General features: G+C 42.5%; 1 protein-coding gene across 2 annotated transcripts; it reads right to left on the reverse strand.

Moving 5' to 3' along the window:
- Positions 1–1,245: 1,245 nt before the first annotated feature.
- On the reverse strand, positions 1,246–25,938 carry ADHFE1 (alcohol dehydrogenase iron containing 1). 2 transcript variants are annotated; one of them, XM_035125658.2, is made up of 14 exons: positions 25,792–25,935; positions 23,960–23,997; positions 18,854–18,897; positions 18,418–18,471; positions 17,635–17,789; positions 15,771–15,967; positions 14,159–14,236; positions 12,908–13,013; positions 12,022–12,174; positions 11,280–11,378; positions 5,061–5,139; positions 4,841–4,937; positions 3,287–3,444; positions 1,246–1,757 (listed from the first exon to the last, which is right to left on the reverse strand). In XM_035125658.2, exons 1-14 carry the CDS (start codon positions 25,845–25,847, stop codon positions 1,674–1,676), a joined length of 1,398 nt encoding a protein of 465 aa, XP_034981549.1. In that variant the 5' UTR covers positions 25,848–25,935; the 3' UTR covers positions 1,246–1,673. The 2 variants fall into 2 exon arrangements, with proteins under 2 accessions (XP_034981549.1, XP_034981550.1); XM_035125659.2 differs by lacking the exon at positions 1,246–1,757 and having other exon boundaries at positions 3,317–3,444; positions 4,819–4,937; positions 25,792–25,938.
- Between the last annotated feature and the right edge of the window lie 91 nt (positions 25,939–26,029).

Genomic DNA, 26,029 nt, shown 5'->3' on the forward strand with positions numbered 1-26,029 from the left:
CAGCCATGATTTCTAATCTCAGTTTTGTATTGTAGCAGTTCTTTCTCTGAAGAATGAAGATACATACGCAGTGCAGGAGTAAGATTCTAAGCTGTGTCCACAGCAACACCAACTATGTCAGACAATGGCTGGTGCCCTTCGAGGGCCGAGAAGCAAGCAAGCAAGCGACGCAACAATGGAAAGGGGGCAGCCGCACACTGGCGACCCTGACAGCCAATCAATCTTTAAGATGTGTTACCCATTTTAGCTGCAGCTGTAAATCAGCATCTGAATGCCAAGTAGTGAACTTAAGGCCTCTGGGACCAACATTCAAGTTTGTGTATCACATTAAAAGCACAACATTCAGCTCAAAGGTCAGTGAGGTGACTAACAGAGGGCCCTCACTGCTCCATGTGGATGGGACTTTTTAGCAAAAAAGGCCCCTTCTCACACAAGGGTAAGTCTGGCTGAAAATCTGCTCTACACAGAGTACATTTTTAAGAGGTTCCTGTGAAAATGTAATGAGTGGAAGGGACAGATACATTAGCAAAATTATGTGCACAAATCTATAAAGGCACTCTTATTGGAGAGCTAGAATTGGCTCTTGCAACTTCCTGCTAACATTTAGCCAATGGCAATCAGGTTTGCTGCTGGCCCTCCGTTTTTCATTACTTGTTAGGGATAGTGCATACATATGTACTTTCACATGTGATCCTGCCTTATGACACTGAATAAGAAAAGATCTATTGCCCCAAATTTAAATCTGCATCAAATTGCTACAGCTATTGTGGCTTTAAGAGCTTTGGGCATTTGTTTCCTGAGGATGTTCAACATATACAGTTAGAGATCCCCTCATTACATTTCTTAGAGTCTGTGACAAAGTCCTTCAATCTTGTAGTGTGTATATGCCCTAACTCATATTGAACTGCTGCTTAAATAATTGGGATTTTTTTTTTAGGCAAAAGAAGTGTAGTGGTGGCAATTGTGTGTGTTTATTAATCACCAACAATTCAATTATGCTTTCTTTTTTCTTCTCTCCTCCTCTCATTTGACCTAAGAGCCCATGGAAAAGTCTGAGCCGCAAAAGCTCTCTGAGAGAGTGCAGACATATATTCACATTGAAGTTTGCATGCCCATTAGCTGAGTGATACACCGATCTGGGGTAAGCAGACAGCATTTCACCTCCTCCCAACCTCTTTTACAAGCAATAAATTGACTTACGGACCCACATCCGGTATTTGGCCATAAAAGAGTCCTTACACAGAATGGGTGGGTAGCAGTTTCATTGAGCCAAGAGTTCAAGGCAGTCATAAAAAACACAAAGCATCCTTTGTATGAAAGGGAGTTCTGAATGTGAAGTGGCTGTAGAGGACGGCACTTTCCGAACTTGTAAAGTTTTATTTTTGTATCTGTGATATCTGGACACTTCATGTAGAGATAATGCAGTGACATGCTAGGAAGTGAATTGCTGTACAGTTCTTAGGAAGGCAAGGGAGAACCATCAGTGATTAGATCCAGTGACCAATAAAGGAAGCAGAAATATTTCGGATTGCAAATATATGTAGAAATGAGCATGATTTCTCAAATTTAGAATATGGAGTTACACTCATTCATATGACAGTCATGAGTTGAATTGCATCATGCGAGTTTAGATGCAATTGAAGAAAGCATTATTATTTTTTTAAAAAGAACATCTAATACAGTTTCATGGAAGCTTCAAAAAGGGCAGATAATTCTTCTTCAGTCTGAGGACGGGGAGATAATTTAGTCACTCTTTCCTTTAAAAAATAAAAACAAAAAATAAAATTGAATTATGTAAAGGTTTTGGCAATTATCAACAGTTGAGTACACACTGGTGATTAAGGCTGAAAGTTATTTAACAACTTAGTAATTGATTGGAGCATACGCCTTGCTACAGTTTAAAAGATAGGGTGGAGATCCTTTTTCAGTCTGACAGACACATTCCTTCATGCGGAACATGGAGAACAGTGGTGGTCAAGGCCAGAGGCAAAAGTGTGAGGAGCAACAGACTAACCTTTACACAGTAGACTGCATTCAAGCCACAAGTAAGTCAGAAGTTTCTACACACACAAACACACTCTTCCATCTTCCATCCTGGTAAGGTATAGGCATTATTATCACAGTCCAAAGACAAATTCCAGCCAGGCAAAAACACCCAAGGAAAGAATGGAACAGGGCTGTTAATGGGTATGGCTTCATATGGGTATGAAGGGGAAATTGCCAAGAGAGAGTCCTGGAAGGCCTGATTTGGTTCACAGGACTGAGGTTCTCCTCTCCTGGTTTGAAACAATTCTATGAAATCTTATGCCTTTCCAAGCTAATCTCCAAGCTAATCAGAGACCAAAAACCCAGCTTGAGGATCAGCTATGGTTGCAGTGGCACGGCTGGTTTCTGAGGATAAATCTGTTTATCATTAGTGGTTCCTTCTTACAGAATGTACAAAATAATGTGTGGAGTAAAGTCAATATAAAAAGAAGAAGTTTCTGCCTCCTACTATGAATGCTCTGCATAGCATAAAGAAAATTGGATTACAGATTTTATCCAATTGTTACTTAATTGTTTGCTGCCAGAGAAACAAAGCCGAGAAAGGAAAACGTTTACAGTAAATGTTTTTTATTTTAATCCTCTGAGCCCTTATGGTTGTAGAGTGATTTATATCGCAAGGATGGAAGGATCAACATCCACCAGTGGTCTGAACATTTCACTGCCCTTTCTACATTTGTCAATATGTTTGAATGTGTGGCTTATAAGTATCAGTTTTGATACCTATACAAATGTATAAAGGTAAAAGGTAAAGGGACCCCTGACCATTAGGTCCAGTCGTGACCGACTCTGGGGTTGCGCGCTCATCTCGCATTATTGGCTGAGGGAGCCGGTGTATAGCTTCCAGGTCATGTGGCCAGCATGACAAAGCCGCTTCTGGCAAACCAGAGCAGCACATGGAAACGCCGTTTACCTTCCCACTATAGCGGTTCCTATTTATCTACTTGCATTTTGATGTGCTTTCGAACTGCTAGGTTGGCAGGAGCTGGGACCAAGCAACGGGAGCTCACCCCGTCACAGGGATTCAAACCGCCGACCTTCTGATCAGCAAGCCCTAGGCTCAGTGGTTTAGCCCACAGCGCCACCCATACTGTATGTTTAAGTTAGGACTGATATAAGCATCACTTACTGATATTAATAATAAGGATATTCCATCTGTTATATTCGCATCTTAAAAATAAATGATTTTTTTTAAAAAGGAAAGTTTTATTTTAGGAGAAATGGTCTTTGCCACCTGTCTTACCTGAGGAAGGGTCCCTTTGACTAACGCAGGGATATCGGCATTAGTATAACCAAGAGCAGTTAAGCCATCATCAACGTTCAGATCAAATAAGAATTTCCGGAGAGTGTCTGCCAAAACAAGACCCGCATCTTTGGTTTTGGCTGTGCTGATGTCAGCACCTAAAATAAAGAGAGGAACTTTGAGGAAATAAAAATAGACCCCCCCCCCCTCAGCTGTAGCAGTAGCTGAATATACTAAATGCGCGCGCGCACACACAAAGCAGTCATTTCTCTAAACATGAAATGAAATAAAATGAATGGAACTATTTCTCACTTAAAGGAGTCTAAAATATGATATAGATCCAAACTGGAAGAGAACAGCAGCAACAAAAAACAAGTTAACTGGCATGAGAATCAATTGTTCTGCCCATTACGCTTTTACAGTACTACCAACAGTCTGATAGGTGGCAATAGATTGTGGAAAACACACAAAGGCTGCGAGTGACCCATGAGAGGTGCAGCCGCTCTTAGCATTTTTATCGTGTGTTCAATTAGTATTGCTTACGGCAGATGCTCTTACAGCAACTCTCGCTGTAGCAGTGGGATCCTATGACTGCCCAGACAAGCTGCACTGGAGAGAGGAACCACTTTCCCACCCTGCTGCATGTAGCTGATTTATCTCTAGAGAGGAAAGCCAAATGCACTTGCTTGCAGACTGAAGTTAGGCTTGTGGGCCCCTTGCTCTCACTAATTCTTCTGATGAACACAAAACACCTATAGGACAGGAAGGTCACTGTAATGAAATCAGTGGAATCCAGGAATCAGACACTGATGTTTGTGATATTAAAACAGTCCAGGCTAACCTTTATGAGTCAGTGGGTGTTTCCAGACAGGTGTTTATTGGGAAACAGGTGCTCCTCATGCAAGTAAATATTTTGGTGTCCACACAACATAATTAGAATAAAATTGCCCATATAATTTTTTTTAAAAAAATTGCCCATATCCCCACACCTCCATTTTATTCAAATTTACCCCATGATTTTTTAAAAAATGGCAATGGCCCACTATAGTATTATAGTGGAAGCACCCTGAGTCGGTGCTTGTTTCTTCCTTTTTAAGGGATAAATCAACAAATTACTTTTTTAAAAAATATACAAAACCTGACTTGTTTTGCTTGTCAGTAAATCTGACACATTAGCCGAGTCCAATTCCCAACTGTTGCTGTTTTGTGGGCGAGATTCAATTGTATACCGGCAAATTCAGCTTGTACATTTAAGATGGATTTTGTGCTCTCTTTAACCTCACCCCAGCTTCTAATCCAGACCTAGGAGTAGCTTGTGCCCATCCACTGGGGGGAAATACCACTATATTGGGGAGGGGAGGGGAGGGGATGACATTGGTCCTTAAAAAAAAAACCTACAAAAGCTCCTCATTCCAGTTTGAAAACCCTCAAACAACAACAACAACAACAATAATGTCAGTTGCATTAGACATAAAAAGGGTGCAGATCCTGGAAGGATCTTGCCTATCAACCTTGAAAGCATGTACTCTTACATTTTATCAAGCAGAATCATACCCATTATCTGTGCAGCCTCCAAGTGACGCTCTGGACACATAGGGGCTGTGAAAGTAAACACTGCTGGGGACGTGAGGACAACAGAAAGACCATGCGGCTGCAGGAAAGAAAAGCACAGCATGCATCAATGAGGCAACCTATATTGTTCAAAGTTCAGTGCTGAAAGTAACAGCAATATCATTTTCAGGCATATTAAATAGCAAGTGCATTAAGTAGTTACCACTAAAGGGTGGTCCACATTGTAATCCTTTGCTTTGTAATTCTTCACCAAGCCAGAAATAGGGTAAGACATGCCATGGCTAGAGGGAAAGAAAACCTTCGTTTTAGTATGGAAAGGTAGGAACATAATAAACTCTACAAGCAACAAGAAAATACTCAACAGTATTTTGAATATAATTGATTGGAGGAGGTGCAGAGAGTTGCTAAGAGGTTTATGAATGCCTCTCTGACATTGCTTCTGTCTCAGTTGGGTCAAGGGGTTAAGTGGCACCTTGGCAATGACCCTTTCGTATGAACAATACAATGAAAAAAGTCCCTGATCCAGAATTACTTGGGTGTCCAAAAGTGCTGTTGCAAGTATGTGGAAGTTAGTTTAGGCAGACAAACGAAAAAGAGGTTGATAATCATTTGCACCTGAATGCACAAGCAAATATCCCTGCATTTCTCATTCTGGAGAGAAATGTAGTTACACCCCTTTTGACATGTGAAGGAGCTGCTCATCCAGCTGGTAACCTCTGCATGTAGTGGATACAGGTTATGTATGGGGAAGACAGATCAGTGCTTCCTTTTCTTTATTTTATTAAATTTTTATTTATAATTTTCATTTATACGCATTACAACAATTATTTAACCAAGTTTCAACATTTTCAATTTCAATTCCCTTCCCCCTCTTTCTGCTGTTCCTTACATTTATTTATTTTTAGAATTCAAATGATTTTATTTTCATTTACATAAATGTTTAAAAAAATCACAACTGACTTCGTTAAGAGAACAATATTGCTGACCTACTGTGCAAAAGAGTCAGATCGGTTTCACACCTCCTGTGGCAGCTAATACCCAGAATTTGCTGGGACACAGAGACTCTGCCTACCAACTATGCCTATCCAGTAGACTCAAAACACTACACTGAAACCCTCTCCCCCTTCTTTTACCTGCCTTCAACCCATCTTAGATAAATCCTTCTCATTACCCCTTCCTTTCGGATCTTCATAATAAATGCTCCTTTTATAACTTCTAGAAATAGCTCGCCCATTACTTCTATCAGCAGAGAGAAGCAAGCAATGTTGGGGCACAACTCTGCATTCCACTGAGATAAGCCTTACATTTATTTTTGTCCTTTCCTGCATACTCCAAATTGCCATAACTTATTCTTTTAATCGTCTTCTCTCTCTCTCTCTCTCTCTCTCTCTCTCTCTCTCTCTCTCTCTCTCTCTCTCTCTCTCTCTCTCTCTCTCACACACACACACACACACACTGTATATATATCTCATATATATCATATATCTATCTATCTCTATCTATCTATCATCTATCTATCTATCTATCTATCTATCTATCTATCTATCTATCTATCTATCTATCTATCTATCTATCATCTATCTATCTATCATACATATATTTAAAACTGCAGGTTTTTACAATAATCCTGCCAATGTCTTGATCTTTTTACAGTTTGTTTGTAAATACTCAATAAACCACTTCCATTCCTTTCTAAAAGGTTTGTAATCTTGATTTCTTATTCTTTATGCAGCACAATCAACTCTTTTTCATTAAGCTCTTTTGATTATCTATTAGCATCTGCTGATGTAGTGTTCTGTACTTATGGGCTGACTTTTTACAGGGATCCTGTGAGCGCTTACATATGGAAATATTATATGGCAATAGAATCCAACGAAAGTCTAAGATCTTATGCGCACATTCATTGAGCTCCACAGGACTGCAATACCTCAAGGACCACCTCTTTCCATATGAACCTACCTGGACCCTGAGATCATCTTCTGAGTCCCTTCTTTGTGTGCCTCCTCCTTGAGAGGTCTGGAGGGTGGCAACACAAGAATGGGCCTTCTCTGCAGTGGCTCCCCATCCACCTTTAGGCGCCAAGCAAAAACATTCCTTTTTAACCAGGCCTTTGGTTGCTCTGATTTACCGTACATCCTATGCCCTTTTAGAAAGTGGCTTTTGGGGGGGGGCTATTGGGTTGTTGTTTTTATTTTTATTATGTATTTTGTGGTTTTATATCTTGATTTTATTCTGTGAACTGCCCTGAGACCCTCGGCTATAGGGTGGTATATAAATTAAATGATAATAATAATAATAATAATAATAATAATAATAATAATAATAATGGTAAAGGGACCCTTGACCATTAGGTCCAGTCGTGACCGACTCTGGGGTTGCGCGCTCATCTCGCATTATTGGCCGAGGGAGCCGGCGTATAGCTTCCAGGTCATGTGGCCAGCATGACAAAGCCGCTTCTGGCGAACCAGAGCAGCACATGGAAACGCCGTTTACCTTCCCGCTGTAGCGGTTCCTATTTATCTACTTGCATTTTGACGTGCTTTCGAACTGCTAGGTTGGCAGGAGCTGGGACCAAGCAACGGGAGCTCACCCCGTCACAGGGATTCGAAATAATAATAATAACAGCCCCCAAATGTTTCCACATGTAGGCAGGCACTCTTCCCTCACCCTTTCAAAATGGTTACAGGTAGGTAGCCGTGTTGGTCTGGATCGAAGTAAAATAAAAAAATTCCTTCAGTAGCACCTTAAAGACCAACTAAGTTTTTATTTTGGTATGAGCTTTCGTGTGCATGCACACTTCTTCAGATACAGTGAAATGGAAGTTTCCAGGCACTTATGTAGAGAAGGGGTGGGGAGGGGTGGGGATGGGGAGGGGGGATCACTCAGAAGGGTGGTGGAAATGGGTGATTGACTGACTGATAGCTGTTGATGACCGCAAACGACTGCAAATGGTTTTGCACGAAAAAGCAAGGGTTGAGATGGCTGAAGATCGCTTATCATGTATAATGAGATAAGAACCCGATATCTCTGTTCAAACCAGGTCCCTCCATGGTTTTGAGCTTGGTGATAAGTTGCAATTCAGCAACTTCTCTTTCCAGTCTATTTCTGAAATTCTTTTGTAGTAAGACAGCTACTTTGAGATCTTGTATAGAATGTCCTGGGAGATTGAAGTGTTCTCCTACTGGTTTTTCTGTCTTCTGGTTCCTGATGTCAGATTTATGTCCATTTATCCTTTGGCGTAGGGTTTGGCCTGTTTGTCCAATATAGAGAGCTGAAGGGCACTGTTGGCATTTGATGGCATACACAATGTTAGAGGATGAGCAATTAAATAGTCCTGAGATGGTATGTTGGATGTTGTTGGGGCCAGTAATGGTGTTGTCTGGGTGTATGTGGCAGCAAAGTTGGCATCTGGGTTTATTGCAGGCTCTGGTACCAGTGTCCATGTTAAGTCTGGTGGTTGTATTATTGTGGGTGAGGAGTTGTTTAAGATTGGGTGGCTGTCTGTAGGCAATGGAAGGTCTTCCTCCCAGAGCTTGAGAAAGGGAGCGGTCATTGTCCAGGAGAGGCTGTAGATCTCTGATGATGCGTTGTACTGTTTTAGCTTGGGAGCTGTATGTGATGACTAGTGGTGTTCTGTTATTTTCTTTTTTGGGTCTGTCTTGCAGCAGGTTCTCTCTAGGTATCTGTCTGGCTCTGTTGATCTGTTGTTTAACTTCATCAGGTGGATATTTTAGTTCTAAAAAGGTTTGCTGTAGATCTCTTAGGTGAGATTCTCTGTCTGTAGAGTTGGAACAAATACAGGATGGACATATAGACACCACCTTATACAGAAAACCAACTGACCGACAAACATATCTACATGCTTCTAGCTACCATCCCAAACATACCAAACAATCCATCGTATACAGCCAGGCCTTACGTTACAACCGCCTAGGGCTTGCTGATCAGAAGGTCGGCGGTTTGAATCCCTGTGACGGGGTGAGCTCCCGTTGCTTGGTCCCAGCTCCTGCCAACCTAGCAGTTCGAAAGCACATCAAAATGCAAGTAGATAAATAGGAACCGCTACAGCGGGAAGGTAAACGGCGTTTCCATGTGCTGCTCTGGTTCGCCAGAAGCGGCTTTGTCATGCTGGCCACATGACCTGGAAGCTATACGCCGGCTCCCTCGGCCAATAATGCGAGATGAGCGCGCAACCCCAGAGTCGGTCACGACTGGACCTAATGGTCAGGGGTCCCTTTACCATTATTATTATTATTATTATTATTATTATTATTATTATTATTATTATCATTTAATTTATATACCACCCTATAGCCGAGGGTCTCAGGGCAGTTCACAGAATAAAATCAAGATATAAAACCACAAAATACATAATAAAAATAAAAACAACAACCCAATAGCCCCCCCCCAAAAGCCACTTTCTAAAAGGGCATAGGATGTACGGTAAATCAGAGCAACCAAAGGCCTGGTTAAAAAGGAATGTTTTTGCTTGGCGCCTAAAGGTGGATGGGGAGCCACTGCAGAGAAGGCCCATTCTTGTGTTGCCACCCTCCAGACCTCTCAAGGAGGAGGCACACAAAGAAGGGACTCAGAAGATGATCTCAGGGTCCAGGTAGGTTCATATGGAAAGAGGTGGTCCTTGAGGTATTGCAGTCCTGTGGAGCTCAATGAATGTGCGCATAAGATCTTAGACTTTCGTTGGATTCTATTGCCATATAATATTTCCATATGTAAGCGCTCACAGGATCCCTGTAAAAAGTCAGCCCATAAGTACAGAACACTACATCAGCAGATGCTAATAGATAATCAAAAGAGCTTAATGAAAAAGAGTTGATTGTGCTGCATAAAGAATAAGAAATCAAGATTACAAACCTTTTAGAAAGGAATGGAAGTGGTTTATTGAGTATTTACAAACAAACTGTAAAAAGATCAAGACATTGGCAGGATTATTGTAAAAACCTGCAGTTTTAAATATATGTATGATAGATAGATAGATGATAGATAGATAGATAGATAGATAGATAGATAGATAGATAGATAGATAGATAGATGATAGATAGATAGAGATAGATAGATATATGATATATATGAGATATATATACAGTGTGTGTGTGTGTGTGTGTGTGTGTGTGAGAGAGAGAGAGAGAGAGAGAGAGAGAGAGAGAGAGAGAGAGAGAGAGAGAGAGAGAGAAGACGATTAAAAGAATAAGTTATGGCAATTTGGAGTATGCAGGAAAGGACAAAAATAAATGTAAGGCTTATCTCAGTGGAATGCAGAGTTGTGCCCCAACATTGCTTGCTTCTCTCTGCTGATAGAAGTAATGGGCGAGCTATTTCTAGAAGTTATAAAAGGAGCATTTATTATGAAGATCCGAAAGGAAGGGGTAATGAGAAGGATTTATCTAAGATGGGTTGAAGGCAGGTAAAAGAAGGGGGAGAGGGTTTCAGTGTAGTGTTTTGAGTCTACTGGATAGGCATAGTTGGTAGGCAGAGTCTCTGTGTCCCAGCAAATTCTGGGTATTAGCTGCCACAGGAGGTGTGAAACCGATCTGACTCTTTTGCACAGTAGGTCAGCAATATTGTTCTCTTAACGAAGTCAGTTGTGATTTTTTTAAACATTTATGTAAATGAAAATAAAATCATTTGAATTCTAAAAATAAATAAATGTTCAAAATGTTCACCTTTGAGCACAGAGTTGCCCTGGCTTCCTTTGCAAGGATGGGATATACAGTGGACGCTTGGGTTGCGAACGTGATCCGTGCGGAAGGCATGTTCACAACCTGCAGCATTCGCAACCCGTTCCGGTACTTCTGGGTTCCGCGCGGAGTGCAACCCGGAAACACACAACTTGAAGCAGCTGTAACCCGAGGTATGACTGTTCATTTAATGAATGAATGAATGAATGAATGAATTAAATAGATAGACAGACATAGCTGCCAAGTCTCCTGTTTTTCGTGGGAAACCCCCGGAATTTAATCCGTTTAATCTGTTATCCCAAATAGAAAAAAATCCCAGAAATCCCCCAGATTTCCTACCTGTCAGGGAGGCTCCATTTCAGGTGCCGCTCTGCTCATGTCTGGGCACCGGAAATTGGGCAGAGCGGCACCGGAGGTCGCTTCTATGCATGTCCAGACATGTGTAGAAGCGACTTCCGGTGCCGTGCCGCTGCTGATCCCGCATTTTTCAGCGGGAGACTTGGCAGCTATGTAGATAGAGCATTATACATTTAAGCATATTTTAAACTGCTAAAGCCCAGTTTTAAGCGCTTTTGCTTGACAATGGAAAGGCCACATTGGACAGAAGACTGTAACTAGCACTGATCATGCCCTCCCCATGGACAATGCGTTCACATTTTATTGCATTTAATGGAATAAAAAAGACAGCAGCTATGTGAGGGCAATAAAAATTGTTCTCAACTCACCAAAGATGTACACCAGCATTTCCAAAGCCAATGCCAGCAGAAGCACTTGCCAGGTGCATATTGGCCCTTGCTTCTTTATCTTCTGGATCCCTGATGGCTCTGTGCGGAGGGAAAGTCTGTTATTCAAAAGGCAAATTGCACTGTAGGAGACTACATGGTCAATTGGTTTTATTGTGGCATTGGTTTCATAGGCAAAAACCCTACCCGGTTGGGGAAAATACCCTTGTTCAGTCCTAGAAAACATGTTTGCATGTAGAATGTTCCAGGATCAATTCCTAACATCTAAACAACCAGGTACCAAGTGATGGGACAAATGATCTGACCTTGTAAAAAGCAGTTTCTCACATGAAAGACAGTGCTCAAAATCAAGGAGAAAACCCCTTTTTCAAAGTCAGTGGAACTCAATAAGTATCTATCAGTAATGATCACAGCAGGTGTCAGAAGAGAGTGCTATGACTTCTATCACGATTCCCATTGCATTTGTCTCAAATTAGTTGCTTTGTGGCATGAAAAAGTTTATGTCCTCTCTTTTTTTAATGACTGGGACCTGAGTTATGCAATTTTGTATGACATATGTCTGACTTCCTTAACTAATCTTGACATGCTCTTTCTAAAATTTGCCCTGGGAAGCAAAACCCTGTTACTGGACGCATCCAAATTCTCTCTGCCACAATTCTCTACCTCCAAATAATCCATTGCAGTAAAGAAAATTATATGCACCCTAATAAAATAAAACTCTTACCTTTTTAAATATTTAGCAACGATCCGTAATGCATGGATGGCCCAAATATCACTGATAGGGTTGCTTCCTTGATACGCTGGGCGGTTCATTGGGTTTGAAGGACAAGGACTGCGCTGATTGTAGGGAAGAGCAGTATAGGATTCAAGTGCATGGCTGGCAGGGTGGTGGGGGAAGCGGAGGGGGAAACAGAACAATATGAACTGATGTGGCTTGTCCCATTAGTATTTGGAAATCACTACCATTGAAACGTATTGAAACTGTGGGGCGCAGGTGGTGCTGTGGGTTAAACCACAGAGCCTAGGGCTTGCCGATTCGAATCCCCGCAACGTGGTGAGCTCCCGTTGCTCGGTCCCAGCTCCTGCCAACCTAGCAGTTCGAAAGCACATCAAAGTGCAAGTAGATAAATAGGTACCACTCCAAGCGGGAAGGTAAACGGCGTTTCCATGCACTGCTCTGGTTCGCCAGAAGCGGCTTTGTCATGCTGGCCACATGACCTGGAAGCTATACGCTGGCTCCCTCGGCCAATAATGCAAGATGAGCGCCGCAACCCCAGAGTTGGTCACGACTGGGCCTAATGGTCAGGGGTCGCTTTACCTTTACCATTGAAAAACTAGAAGTGAGTGACTGTTCCTGATTATTTTGATTTGATTCTTATATCCCAAATCCCCAGTTTAAGGTTTGTAGCCTGGCAATGTCCAGAGGGCGAAAAGGACTAGGAAATCAGAGAAAAGCAATTCAGCTAACAACTGAAACATTAAGTCAGACTTTTTTCCTTCCTCTTAAATGCTTAATTAAAAAAAAGGTCATCAACATATACCCACACCCAAGAGACATAAAAATGTCTCAAAAAATAAATAAATCTAAACTACTTATAATACATACTTACCAAAGCACATCAAATCCACCATTAGCTGTCACATGCCTGGGCATATGGAGAGTATGCAAAGGGTCAATTAGGCCCAAGAAAGGCTTAATAGCTCTAGAAGCAATGCCTAAACAAGAAAATGACATTAAATGAATATATTGAAGAAAGGACTTTCTCAAACTATTTTGAAACAATATTAACATTTATTTAAAAACACTGACCATACGAAGTGTTAGAACTGCCACAGAAACAGGGAGAAAGGGGAGAACTAAACACAGATGTACATACTTCTAATAACAGATTAGCTGAATTCTGATTAAGAGCCTGTTAAAAAAAGGAATCTCATCAAGAATCTCTGAAAACAAGGGCCTTTGTCCTGTCAAAGCAAACACCGCTATCTTAAGTAGCTATGGAGATAAGTACACTTTGATGCCTGGCATTAGCCAAGAGAGCTGGGCCACTGGAAGGTAGCTGTTCCAGAAGAACATTACAGCAAGGGGTGTGTGTGACCAACTCAGTCCTATGCATTCAGTAGTGTAAGGAGCAGCTTTGGGGAGCTTGCTTCCCCTCTCTCTGCCAGAAAGAATGCTCTGTTCCAGCTGCCAATAGTCCTGGGACTACTGAGCTGAAGGGAAGCAAGCAAGCATACTCTGGTCTCTTACCATCAGCCAGTGCATGTGTTTGATTTTAGCATTAATGGTATTATTGTCAGCTACCTTGAAGATCCTTTGATTGAAAGGGGAGGTGCAAACAACTGACTGACCTGTGGGGCCTGCCCACCTGTCAATCACACAATGTGTGAGTTCTCTTGTCTACCTGTCAAAATTCCTAGCATATAGGGTTCCAACTTGGGATGATGTTGTCACAGCTTCACGTCTGCTGCTTCCTGAAGCAAAGTAGTTTTATCTTCCCTCCCCACCATTGAAGGAGGTAGGAGGCACATGGCTGCAGTTCGCAAGTAACAGTGGGAAGTGACTTCTCTGCTTTGCTGCTTTTGCTTGCAAAAGGTAGCGTTGCTTCTTTCCTTCCCACCACTACTTGATGAGTTGGGAGAAACAAGGCTGCTTAGCGGGGTCACACAAAGTTTTCTACAAATGTATTGTCATCTCTTGGCCTGCTATGACTTTCCACATCATGTATGTTATAATACATTAGAAAATACTACTCAGCTGGGGGAAATCTTCTAGGATACTGTAAACTCTGGCGTAGTACCAAGCCATGACATTGAAGAAAAGAATCATGGTAACAGATGCAAACACATTCAATTCTTACCAGTTTTTACTTTTAGTTCTTTATAATCAAAAATAGCAACACCAGTAGTTTCACTTCCAGTCCCAGCAGTTGTAGGAACTTTGGAAAAGAGCAAATTAAATTTATTAGTATGTGCATGCACATGCACAACTTTGTAAATCAACTTAGAAGCTTAGTTCCCAAGTGACAAAATGGGGAGATTTTCGTGGAAGGGACAAAAAATGGAGATACTGCTCTTCCCTTAAAATTCTGGCTGATGGCAGTCATTTCCCCTACCCCCGGCCCCTAGGACTGCTGCTAGTTTATGTACTGTTCTGAGGATGGATTCAGGGTGGTGGGAAACTGCTGGAAAGAGCAGTTGTTGTCGTTTAGTCGTTTAGTCGTGTCCGACTCTTCGTGACCCCATAGACCGGAGCACGCCAGGCACTCCTGTCTTCCACTGCCTCCCGCAGTTTGGTCAAACTCATGTTAGTAGCTTAGTACCACTGTGGTAATAAACTGAGTGTGGCGGTGGGAAGGTCATTCCACAATCTGGAGGCCACCACAAAGAAGGCTCTCTCATATGCTACCATTGCTGGCATTGGGCAATTGGGACAGATTAGGGATTCTGCTGGTTTACCGCCCACCTCGCTGCCCTTTATGAAGGCCTCTGTCAGGAAAGAGACAGGGGAAATGTGTCCCTGTTCATTCTCCTTGACCTCTCGGCAGCTTTTGATACCATCAGACTTGGTATCTTTCCATCAGCCTTCCATCAGTTTTGGCTGGTGGCCCAGCTGTGCCCTTATCTGGACAGGAATAACCTAACTTCTGTCATCAATGCTCTGGTGACCTGTAGGTTAAATTGCTGCAACACGTTATATGCCTCTGAAGACGGTTTGGAAACTTCAGCTGGTGCAGAATTTGGCAGCCAGGATGCTCACTGGGACAAGACAGTTTAAATATATTGCACCTATCCTGGCCCAACTGCACTGGCTGCTAGTTAGTTTCCAGGCTCAATTCAAAGTGCTGGTTTTAATCTATAAAGCTTTAAATGGCTCAGGACTGCTTAATACCTCAAGGACCGCCTTCCCCATATGTACTGATCTTGACCCTGAAATCATCATCTGAGGCCCTTCTTCTTGTACCCCTTCCACAAGAGTTCCAGAGGGTTGCAGCATGAGAACTGGAACTGTTCTGCCTGGCTCCCCATTTGTGGAATGCTCTCCACAGGGAGGCTTGTCTAGCACCAATATTAGGTACTGTACCCGGTGAAAATGTTTTTCTATAATCAGGCCTTTGGCTGATTAAACATTCTATGGCCTTTTAAATGAGTTTGTGGGAGGGGGGTTATTGGTTTGGTTTTTTGTGTTCTCATTTTGTATTTTTATGTTATGATCTTCAGAAGAAGTGGGGTATACACATTTAATAAATAATAATGCCGCTCTTCACACCACAGAGAGCAGCATGTGAATTTATTTAATCTAGGTGATTGATTTACCACGCTAGTACCCTGCTCTTTCGCCAAAGGACTCAGAGCATCTTATTTTAAGTTCCAACAGACAGTCTTTCAATCAGCAGGGCTAAACCTGCCTTGCAATGAGAACCAAAGAACCACCATCTCACAATCACACCCAATCATGTCAACTTTCCTTACCTGCAATCAGTGGCTTGAGAGCAACTTTGACAGGCTTCCCTTTTCCAATGGGAGCATTGACATAATCTAAGAAGTCCGATTCTGGACTGGACGCATAGAGATCAGCAGTTTTGCAAGTGTCTATGACTGAACCTCCTCCTAAGGCAACATAGGAATCAAACTCCCCCTTTTTAGCAAACTCGATGGCATCCATGAAACTTGAAAAGAAAAGAACATTTGGTTCATTTTACCCTGCTCTACCCAACAGCTCACAGAGGGCCATAACGTAGTTAAAACCACAAAAGATCCCAGCATACACAAACCATCCATTGCACATGCATTAGTGTGCATGCATGAAGATCATTTTTCTTCTCCTGAAGAGCAGTTTTAAGAGCCTCTAACAAAGAGGGCATTGGGAACCTAGTCTTCAGGAAAGCTGAGGTAGGGGGAAAGCAATATTTCCACATGTATAGTAGTTGGTGGGTTGGATCCTGACTAAGATATATTTAGGTCCTAATGAAATCAACATGAAAAGCTATATATTATCCTCCAGTATACCTGAAGGAGTGTCTCTACCTCCATCGTTCAGCCCAGACACTGAGGTCTAGCACCGAGGGTCTTCTGGTAGTTCCCTCACTGTGAGAAGTGAGGTTACAGGGAACCAGGCAGAGGGCCTTCTTGATGGTGGTGCCCGCCCTGTGGAATGCCCTCCCAGCAGATGTCAAGGAAATAAACAACTATCTGACTTTTAGAAGACATCTGAAGGCAATCCTGTTTAGGGAAGTTTTTAATGTTTGATGTTTTATTGTGTTTTTAATATTCTCTTGGGAACTGCCCAGAGTAGCTGTGGAAACCAGTCCCCTTGATTTTAATAGGAACTAACATGTTCTGGATTCGATCCAAACTCTTATCAGGTTTTGTAGAATCATAGAATTGTCAAGTTGGAAGTGACTCTGAGGATGAGCTAGTCCAAGCCCCTGCAATACAGGAATATGCAGTTGTCTCATACAGGGATTGAACCTGCAACCTTGGCATTATCAGCACCACTCTCTAACTACCGTAGCTGAGCTATCCAGGCATACTTCTTGCTTGCTTTAAACTGATTAAGCATTCAGAAACCTGGAGTAGAAAAAAATGGAGGTCAAAATATGCACACTGGTGAGCATTTACACAGAGATGTCCTACTGCTGGAACATCTGATCAGAATAAAGCCTCAATCAACAATAAGATTAAAAAAATGTTATTCTCTTCTATTACTTATTTCTTCTCATCCTTTGCCAATAGACATTTATTTCTGCTCACAAGGCTATGCCCACTTACTTGGGAGTAAGCCCCATTGAACTCAGTGGGGCTTGCATCCGAGGAGGCATTGCACAGCATTGCTGCAAATGGCAGCACTGATCATTTCGTGCACAGGGCAGGACCTTTTACACAATTGTATTATAGCAACAGAGCACAATTTTTTGCATGCATAGTATAGTCAGGACTCCTGTCCAATCTTAAGAAATTCTGGTGGAACATAAAGAAATGAAAAGGAGAAGGTCTCTTAAATATGCTGGACTTGTGTGGCTAGGGCTTCGTATAAGAATTGTGCTAAGTAAGGAAGGTACAGAAAACCAGTGCAGACCTTAAATTATCAATGTACTGGCATTGGAGAGGGAAAGAACCATTGCTTTCTATGCAGTGTTGCAAGTTTACTTGTGAAATCAAAAATAGGTAAAGTTATTTAAGGTCATGGAACAACGTAAACATCTGTCCTCCACGTTTTAACATCTTGTAGAAGCCCAGGAGTTACTAAGTCCTGATCTCAAGCTCTCTTTTTTGCAGAAACTTAGATGCAAAGTAGAAAAGGGCAGGTTGCACAAATATAACAGAAAAGTAGTACCTCTGGTCTGTTGGCTCCACTCTTACATTGTCGTATATTTGGAAATTTATACCATTTTTTGTCAGAGAATCCAAGACTGCTTGCATGGGAGGGAGGCGACCAAGGTTCTTATCAGTCATCACACAGACTTTTTTAACACCCAAATTCTGCAGGTCCTACAGTGAGGAAAAAGTTGTTAAAACCAAAGGAAAGAAAAAGGAAACAAACAAACAAACAAACAAACAAAAAACCCAATCCCAAAGGAAAATAAACCTTCCAACACAAAATTCTACATATCCCACTTGTTATCTGACTGGTCACTGTGAGCCCCCGCCCCCATCTTTTCCAGAACATGAGATTGCAATAGACAGTAAATTCGATTTATTTGCGTAAATTTGATTCCTTGGGTGGATTGCTGTCATTTATTTGTTAAATTTATACCCCTACCTTTCCACCAAATGGTGCTCAAGACAGCTTCCCATTCACTGGAAAAGAGTCTGTTCAGTTTTTAAATGATGCCAATTAATTTAATCTCCATATGAAGATGATTCATTAGAGAGACAACATATAGCCATTAACATTTGCAGTAATGTATCTGCCCATCTGCTACTTCTTGGTAGCAACAATGCAGAGGTTGTCCCTATCTTAAGCTCCATATTGTAGATGCAGCAAACTTTAGGATTCAGAAGTATATTTAATGTAGCTAAAACGCACAATTATTTATAATGCTATTTTTAATTTTAAAAAATTAAATAACAGCCCTAGTGATAATATGTAATTGATAATATGTAATTAATGGCTTACCATGCCCAGTTCTTTAGTAACTCCTTCTCCATATCGGATACTGGAAACAGCCATCTGTAAAAGCCAAGAAATAATACATTTCAGAAAAGAGGTTGTATGGAGCCTACAAAACTTATATTTTCAAATAACCAATGTGTATTATATATTCAAGAAATAGTGGGTTTAAAATGAGCATAAAACAGTGGCACCTTAGTTCTCGAATGGCTCAGTTGTTGAACAAATCGCCTCCCGAATGCCACAAACCCGGAAGTAAGTGTTCTGGTTTGAGAACACGGCTTCCGCTTAAGAGCAGGAAGCTCCGGCAGCCAATTGGAAGCCACACCTTGGTTTCTGAATGGTTTTGGGAGTCAAATGTACTCCCGGAACAGATTAAGGTCAAGACCCAAGGTACCACTGTATTGTTTCAAATATAGTTGTCAAACTTAATTAAGTTTACCTCAAAAGCATAGTCTGTTTTCCTCGTAGCAGCATGTTCAATACCTGGAAAAGAAATTATACACCAAAGTTAGCAAGCCCAGCCACAGCACAGGAAGACACATCTTTGCTTATGTTTTTAACAAGCTCCTATTAAATGGATATTTTTTAAAATTTTGAATTATATACCCCAAGATGTTAATGTGTCATCTTTGGGATTTTTCTTTTTTTAGTGTTCACCATTAAGATTTACTTGCTCTCTTCAAAACATGACATTACTGACATGAAAACAGTGGCAGCCACATGTATAGCACCCACACAGAGGCCTCAGTTCACACAAATGGCACCTCCATATGAGCACAGCTTGGCCACGAGTCAGGCACAACCCCACATGTTCCTGCGGTGATTACATGCAGCCAGCTGCCATGTATAAATCTGCCCTTCATAAACATTTTCAACTGAAATCCCTCTGGCAGCTCTGAATTTTAAAAAAAGAAGACGACAGCAACGTGTTGCCAGGTATCAACTGGCGGAAGAAGGGAGGGGCAGGGGAAGCGCATCGGCCCCGGCACCATCAGGGAGGGGGGTACCATCGCGGCTGCCCCCCACGTCACGCAACCCCCACCGTGTCAGTTGCCACGCCCCCGCAGGCGGTGCCACGCCCCTGCGGGTGGCATGCCACACCCACGAGATGCGCACCAGCCATGCCCCCGCCTGCTCTCTGCCCCCGGTACTGGAGCATGCAGCTTCGCCACTGATCAAATCATACCAATAATATGCCTTTTGCTTGATCTTAGCAGTTTGGAAGCTGTATTCCTGAAACTTGCAAGTAACATCTGTCCATGTCTCACAAAATTTAATGTTATTTTTATTATTATTAAACAGAAACTGAGCTCAAACAAAGGGAGGAAAGATGGGCAAAGGATATTACTACTTCACGAACTGGGGAAAATCTGTAAGAAAAACAAGTCTCCAGAAAGACAAAATTCTCTGCAATCCAGTTAATGCAGTATCTCCTCAAAACCTGCCAGCTTGTCCTTGTTATTAAAAGTAGATCATATCTCTTACACCTGTCTGATGAAGGATACACAGTTCAGAAACTTTCTTCCAGGATTTCAGAGGCCTGCTGGCCCAATAAAAAGTATCTCCCGCTTGGACTACTGCAATGCGCTCTACATGGGGCTACCTTTGAAGGTGACCCGGAAACTACAACTAATCCAGAATGCGGCAGCTAGACTGGTGACTGGGAGCGGCCACCGAGACCACATTGAAAGATCTACAGTTCAAAGTGTTGGTGCTGACCTTTAAAGCCCTAAATGGCCTCAGTCCAGTATACCTGAAGGAGCGTCTCCACCCCCATCGTTCTGCCCGGACACTGAGTTCCAGTACCGAGAGCCTTCTGGCGGTTCCCTCGTTGCGAGAAGCCAAGTTGCAGGGAACCAGGAAGAGGGCCTTCTCGGTGGTGGCGCCAGCCCTGTGGAACGCCCTCCCATCAGATGTCAAAGAGAAAAACAGCTACCAGATTTTTAGAATTCATCTGAAGGCAGCCCTTTTAATGTTTAATAGATTATTTTATTTCATTTTTCTGTTGGAAGCCACCCAGAGTGGCTGGGGAAACCCAGCCAGATGGGCGGGGTATAAATAATAAAAATTATTATTATTATTATTATTATTATTATTATTATTATTATTATTATTATCATCTCACCTTTGTGAGTCTCATTCTATGGGAGCAGCACAGCCATTGTTGCTGGGAGTTCTTACAATGTCTCTTGCATATAAATTCTAGACTTTCACTTTAATCTTTTAATTTCTGCTCAGATATATCCTTTCAATTTTCATTAAAAAAAAACCTATATGGTCACTAGCTTCTTCCACAGTGGGATACACAAGGAGAGAGAGAGAGAGACAGAAAGATGGAGAACCCCCACCACATACAAAAAGTCAAATCTTGCCCTTCTTACCCCAGTCAAAGAACAAACCACTCCTTCTGTCTGGTAGCTGAATTAAATATTTAGTGTTTGAATTCATGGCCAATGAGTGAAGCAATGATAATGAGCCTATACAGATACTTTGGGGTGCACTGGAGTGGTGACCCAAATAATTAAACCCATAAATATATTAAAAATCCTTTTTGTGCTTCCTATTCATGCTTAAGTCTGCTACCCTTGGCTACTTTTCCTACCATCTCTCACCAGCCCTGTTCATGGTTGATTTCCCCTAATGTCTGAGTCTGTTGTCGTTTTCGTAATTAATTTGACATCCCGAAGACATGTCCAAGCCACTTACACTATTTTGTTTTGATGGTATGATAGATCTCCTGCTGCTTTATTATTTGGCAGAGCTAAGCTTTTGTTAAAGGCTTTATTGAGCTTGGAAAACTATATGGTTTCCCTTGGAGTAGATATACTCATGCAGCACAGAATGCTTCTTTAGGAGGAGTCACAGTAAAGTCACTCCTTTACAATCTCACCGCTGTCGAAGAATGTTTATAATTTTGCAATTTAAAAAACTATAGGCTGCTTTTCTATTAAAATATTCCAAGTGGCATACTTAATGGCAACAAAAACAACAAGGCAACAGAATAGCAATATACATGTGGATTCTTCCATAACCTGCATGGTTTACTTTGTAAATTGTTTTCAGTTCTGCTTAATTCCACAGCACAAATCTCAATCAAGTGTTAGTAGATGGCGAATGTCCTGTTCATCCTTAGAAAACTCAGAGCAATCCACATACAGCTCCTAATGATCTCCCATCTGTGTACTTATGAGGGCCACACCTCCTTACGCTTCACCATTGCTATGGGATTAGGTGCTCTGAGACTAGTAAATTCTAGCTCATTTAAGACTCAGGTCAAATCTACAGTGTACTTTTAAAGCAGGATCATACCCCTTTAAACAATTATGACTTCCTCTAAGAATCCTGGGAATTGTAATTTGTTAATGATGCTCAGACTTGTTAGGAGGCCCCTATTCCCCTCAGAGAGCTGCAATTCCCAGTTTTTCCAGTAAAGAGGGATTCTTTGTGGGAAGCCATGGTTGTTTAAAATGGTCAGATACTGCATTAAATGTACAGTGCAGGCGGGGGGACATAAACAGTGTGTGTTCAAGGCAACATCCCCCCATGCTGAAGGAACATGTACCGGTAAGGAGGAGCAGCAGGGCCAATGTGCCAGCCTTGTTCCTGCTGCTGACATGCACTGCATCCATGTGTTGCAGTCTGCACACTATGTGTGAAGAAGCTCTACACGGGTACACCAGTACACATAGGGAGCTTCTCCAGGCAAAGGGAATTCCGGCCCTTTCACATGGTGGGCCAAATACAGGTGGAAAGGGTGGTGTGGTGGCGACTGCATGGATCATCAGTGGGGGGCACGGCTAGCCCATGCGGTCTTGCTAGATACTGTACATCCATATTTGTGCAACAGATTTCCAAGGAGAGCAGTACGTGCAATTCAGTAAGGCTACAGTAAGGTAATGGCTTTTTGTGTGTGCGCTAAAGGAAGCTCAATATCTGCAGTACTGGAGGGGGAGCAGCAATGGAGCATATGCCTGCGCTGCCCAGGATAGGTGCGCTCCTGAGGGGGGCGTGGCACACTCCCAAGGGGGGCATGGCATGGAGGGTGCCCTACCAGGCGCAGGGCAGCCGCAGGGCACGTGCAGAGCGGCACGCGTGCCCTGCAGCCTGGGGCAAGGCGAGCTGCCCATGGGGGCAGAGCGAGCCGCCAATGGAGGACATTCGGCGCACCACTTGCCCGCGACTTCCAAGCCTCCCCTAACCTGTCAAAACAAAGGGGCAAGGGGGGGAATGCAGCTGGCAAAGCAGCGCAGCTCCCCCCTTACCCTGATGTCTCGGGGTAGGCTTGGGAGTCACGGGTGGGTGGCGTGCCGAATGTCACCCCCCTCAGTGATGACACCTGGGGTGGTCTGCTCCTACGTCCCTGGGGGGGGGGGAACCCTTAGGAAGACACTAAGCAAATACTGTAGACTGGATCACTACTATGCACTGGATCACTACTAATTACAATCTAGCTGTGTGCCTATTGGCAAAACAAAACAAAACTCCATCTGGATTGGTCTGATTCTGTTTTCTCCTAGAGGAACCAGGGGCGAAGAAAGGCTAACCGGAACCCGGTGCAGGGGACGGGGCAAATCGCCTGGTATGGCGCATGCGGGTTTGCCCCCGGCGCCGCTCGAGCGCCGTATGGACAGTGGTGGGATCCTCTGCTTGCAGCTGTGGCAGCGCGATGGCGGCGGTTTGTGCCACTGTGCCTGGGGAGTGCCTTCTTGTCACCCCAGAGACAGCACCCGAAGTGGACCGCCCCCCTGCCCCCCTTCCTCTGCCACTAAGAAGAACTATGATAAATCTCACTGTTTCAATTTCCTTTATTTCATTTAACGTTACATTCAACATAACATAACATTCAACAGATTATTGTAAATTGTTGATTCATAGTTGGGAGCACCTGGCTGGCTTAAAGCTATGAACGAAGCTTCACAACATCCTTGACATGCAGCCAAGTGGCAAGGGTGTACGATACCACTGTTTCTCCTCTGTTCCTGACAAACAGTATACATGTTGTGAGCCAGACACAGATAAGCCTAGGGCAGGCATAGGCAACCTTGGCTCTCCAGATGTTTTGGTACTACAACTCCCATGATCCCTAGCTAACAGGGCCAGTGGTCAGGGATCATGGGAGTTGTAGTTCCAAAACATCTGGAGACCCAAGGTTGCCTATGCCTGGCCTAGGGGATGGCAACTTTGCCACACCTATAATCTGTTGCTATGAAAATGCAGCAATTTACTCCCCATAATGGGGAAGTGGGCACTGGTTTCCTGCTGCAAAGGTGTGCAATGAGAGTTTCCTTGAATGGCGAAGAATTTTAAAGGAGATGAGTGCCTGGAACAAGAAACCCCCTCTATCTAACAAGGCTCATGACTTGCTTGAGAAGCCACTCCCCAAAACATGTGAGCTTCAGAAGCATCTCCTGGCACAGTGTGAGGAGATGCTGTCACTAAACAAGTTTTCTCTTGAGAGGTATTGTTGATCTAGTTTGCGTCCTAATGACTGTTTAATGGGAACTGGAATAATTGACATAAAGACACAAAATAAGGACAACCTTACCTTGAGTATAAGTGTGGGAATGGGCAGGACACATACATCTAATGAAAGGAAAAAGGGGGAATTATTTGTGTAACAAAGCACTGGAAAAGTAAGGAGTTCATCAACACTGGGTGTTTACACATGGCTGTTCAAAGTGGATGGATGCATCTTGTGTGTGTGTGTGTGCGTTTAATCTGTCCTCATCCAAGTGGGAGCATACACTTTTCACACATTTTATCCCGATGTTTCTGAATTTCATTATCTGTGAATAATGCAATAAGTACAAAAAAGTCCAACATAAAATTACATGTTACCCGATTGTGGATGCATTGAAGCACATTGCGTGGGTTTTCTTTTTAACTGTGTCATGACATTTTGCTGGATGATGCCATCTAGCATCACACCCACTATCTCCAGTGGCAAAGCACTCCTTAGTGGGATGCTGGTGCACTTCATATATTTTTTAAACCACTGTTTTGTACAAGTCTGGTATATCAGAAAACTTTCACCTGAAATAAACCCCAAAACTACACAGGTAAACAACTGCCCACAGGTTTCTGGAACTCAAGGAGGGTGTGGAAGCTCTGAGGGGAGGGCAATAAGACACAGTGTGAATATATCCCATCCCATCAAGCACAAACCACCAGTGTAAATGGAAAACACAGAGATCAAAGTTGAATAGAAAGTGCCCATGTATGTGGATCGACATGCACAGAAAAATCAGATATGTGCAACCCATGTGTGCATGAGTGCACAGTGTGTGCATCATGTAAGTAACTAATAATATAATGAATTTGTTAATATGGCACTGTTTCTCTTGCAAATGTATCCTGCCATCTAGTGTCTCAAAGTGGTGATACTTTTTCTTACTGCAATGCTCACCCGTTAAACCTGTTTACAAATGTTTGTACAAAGCTCCAATATAATTTGAAGACAACTTGAACCTAAGAAATAGAGCATGCCCATTTAGGAATGTCAACAGTAAAGTTAGATTCTCCACCTCTTGTTATTTCTAAAGCCCATGAACGGAAATGCTTATTTGATCAAAACAACATTTCTATTTTACTTCTTGTCTTGTCCAATTAACACAGAATCAATAAATTGTTGTATTTATCGTGGATTCCTTCTGAGCAAATTTCAATGTGATTGAATGGGATCAAAAATATTCCAGATTACCTAAAGTCTTTCATAGCATCTCCCAGGAAACATTTTGTTTGGGTCTTAATTTGTATGCATTTCCAGTTTGTGGCAGCGATATTCATTTATCAGTTTTGTAAGGAGGTATTTTCTTTTACCTGTCCTGAATCTGCTACCAGTCATTTTCATGGGACAGCCCAAACTCCTGCATTTTTGAGAGAGGAAGACACACTATCCATTTCCTCCACATTATGCAGAATTTTATATGCTCAACTGGCAATAATATATTTTTATAATGAACTCCAACTTGGTCTGTAGTTTTGTTTCGTTTTTCTAGCCAAAGCTACTACAAAGTTTCAGCAAACACCAAAGTACAATTTGGTAATCTCTAAGTACTCTTTTGAAACAAGCAGATGTTTCGGGGGGTGCCCTCTAGTTTTCTCCTCTCCCTTTCACTCAGCAAAAAGGAAAACCGAAATGGTCACGATAGTGGACAACTTCCAAAAATAAGGGGGGGGGGGTTCTTAAGATTCACCCGTTTCCATGACTTTAGAACCTGCAGATTCCTCAAACCCTCGTTATACTTTTGGAAGGCTGCAAAGGGGCTGAGCTTCTCGAGCTGATTACAACTTTGTGGGAAGCAAGATGGCTTTATTAGGCGCTGTCACGCTGAGTATCAACAAAGCGAGGAACAGGGGAAATCGCAAAACACTTACGATGCTCGTTGCAATTGCTTCAGCAAATACCCCACCCTATCGCGTCCTCCTGCCATGGCTGAAACTACTTGGGACCCCGAGGCATGATGGGAAGTTGTGCAAACCTTGGAAGGTCGTTCCCCTCGAAGTATTTGCTCATTGCAGCCTTTCCCCGAACAGTGTTAAGCTGCCAGCGACGTACTTCGAAGCCTTCAGGATTAATAAAATATTGCAATCGTTGCACTCTTTTTCCTTTGTT

The sequence above is a fragment of the Zootoca vivipara genome, chromosome 8 (assembly GCF_963506605.1).
Source record: "Zootoca vivipara chromosome 8, rZooViv1.1, whole genome shotgun sequence".
In the NCBI taxonomy this organism is placed as follows: domain Eukaryota; kingdom Metazoa; phylum Chordata; class Lepidosauria; order Squamata; family Lacertidae; genus Zootoca; species Zootoca vivipara.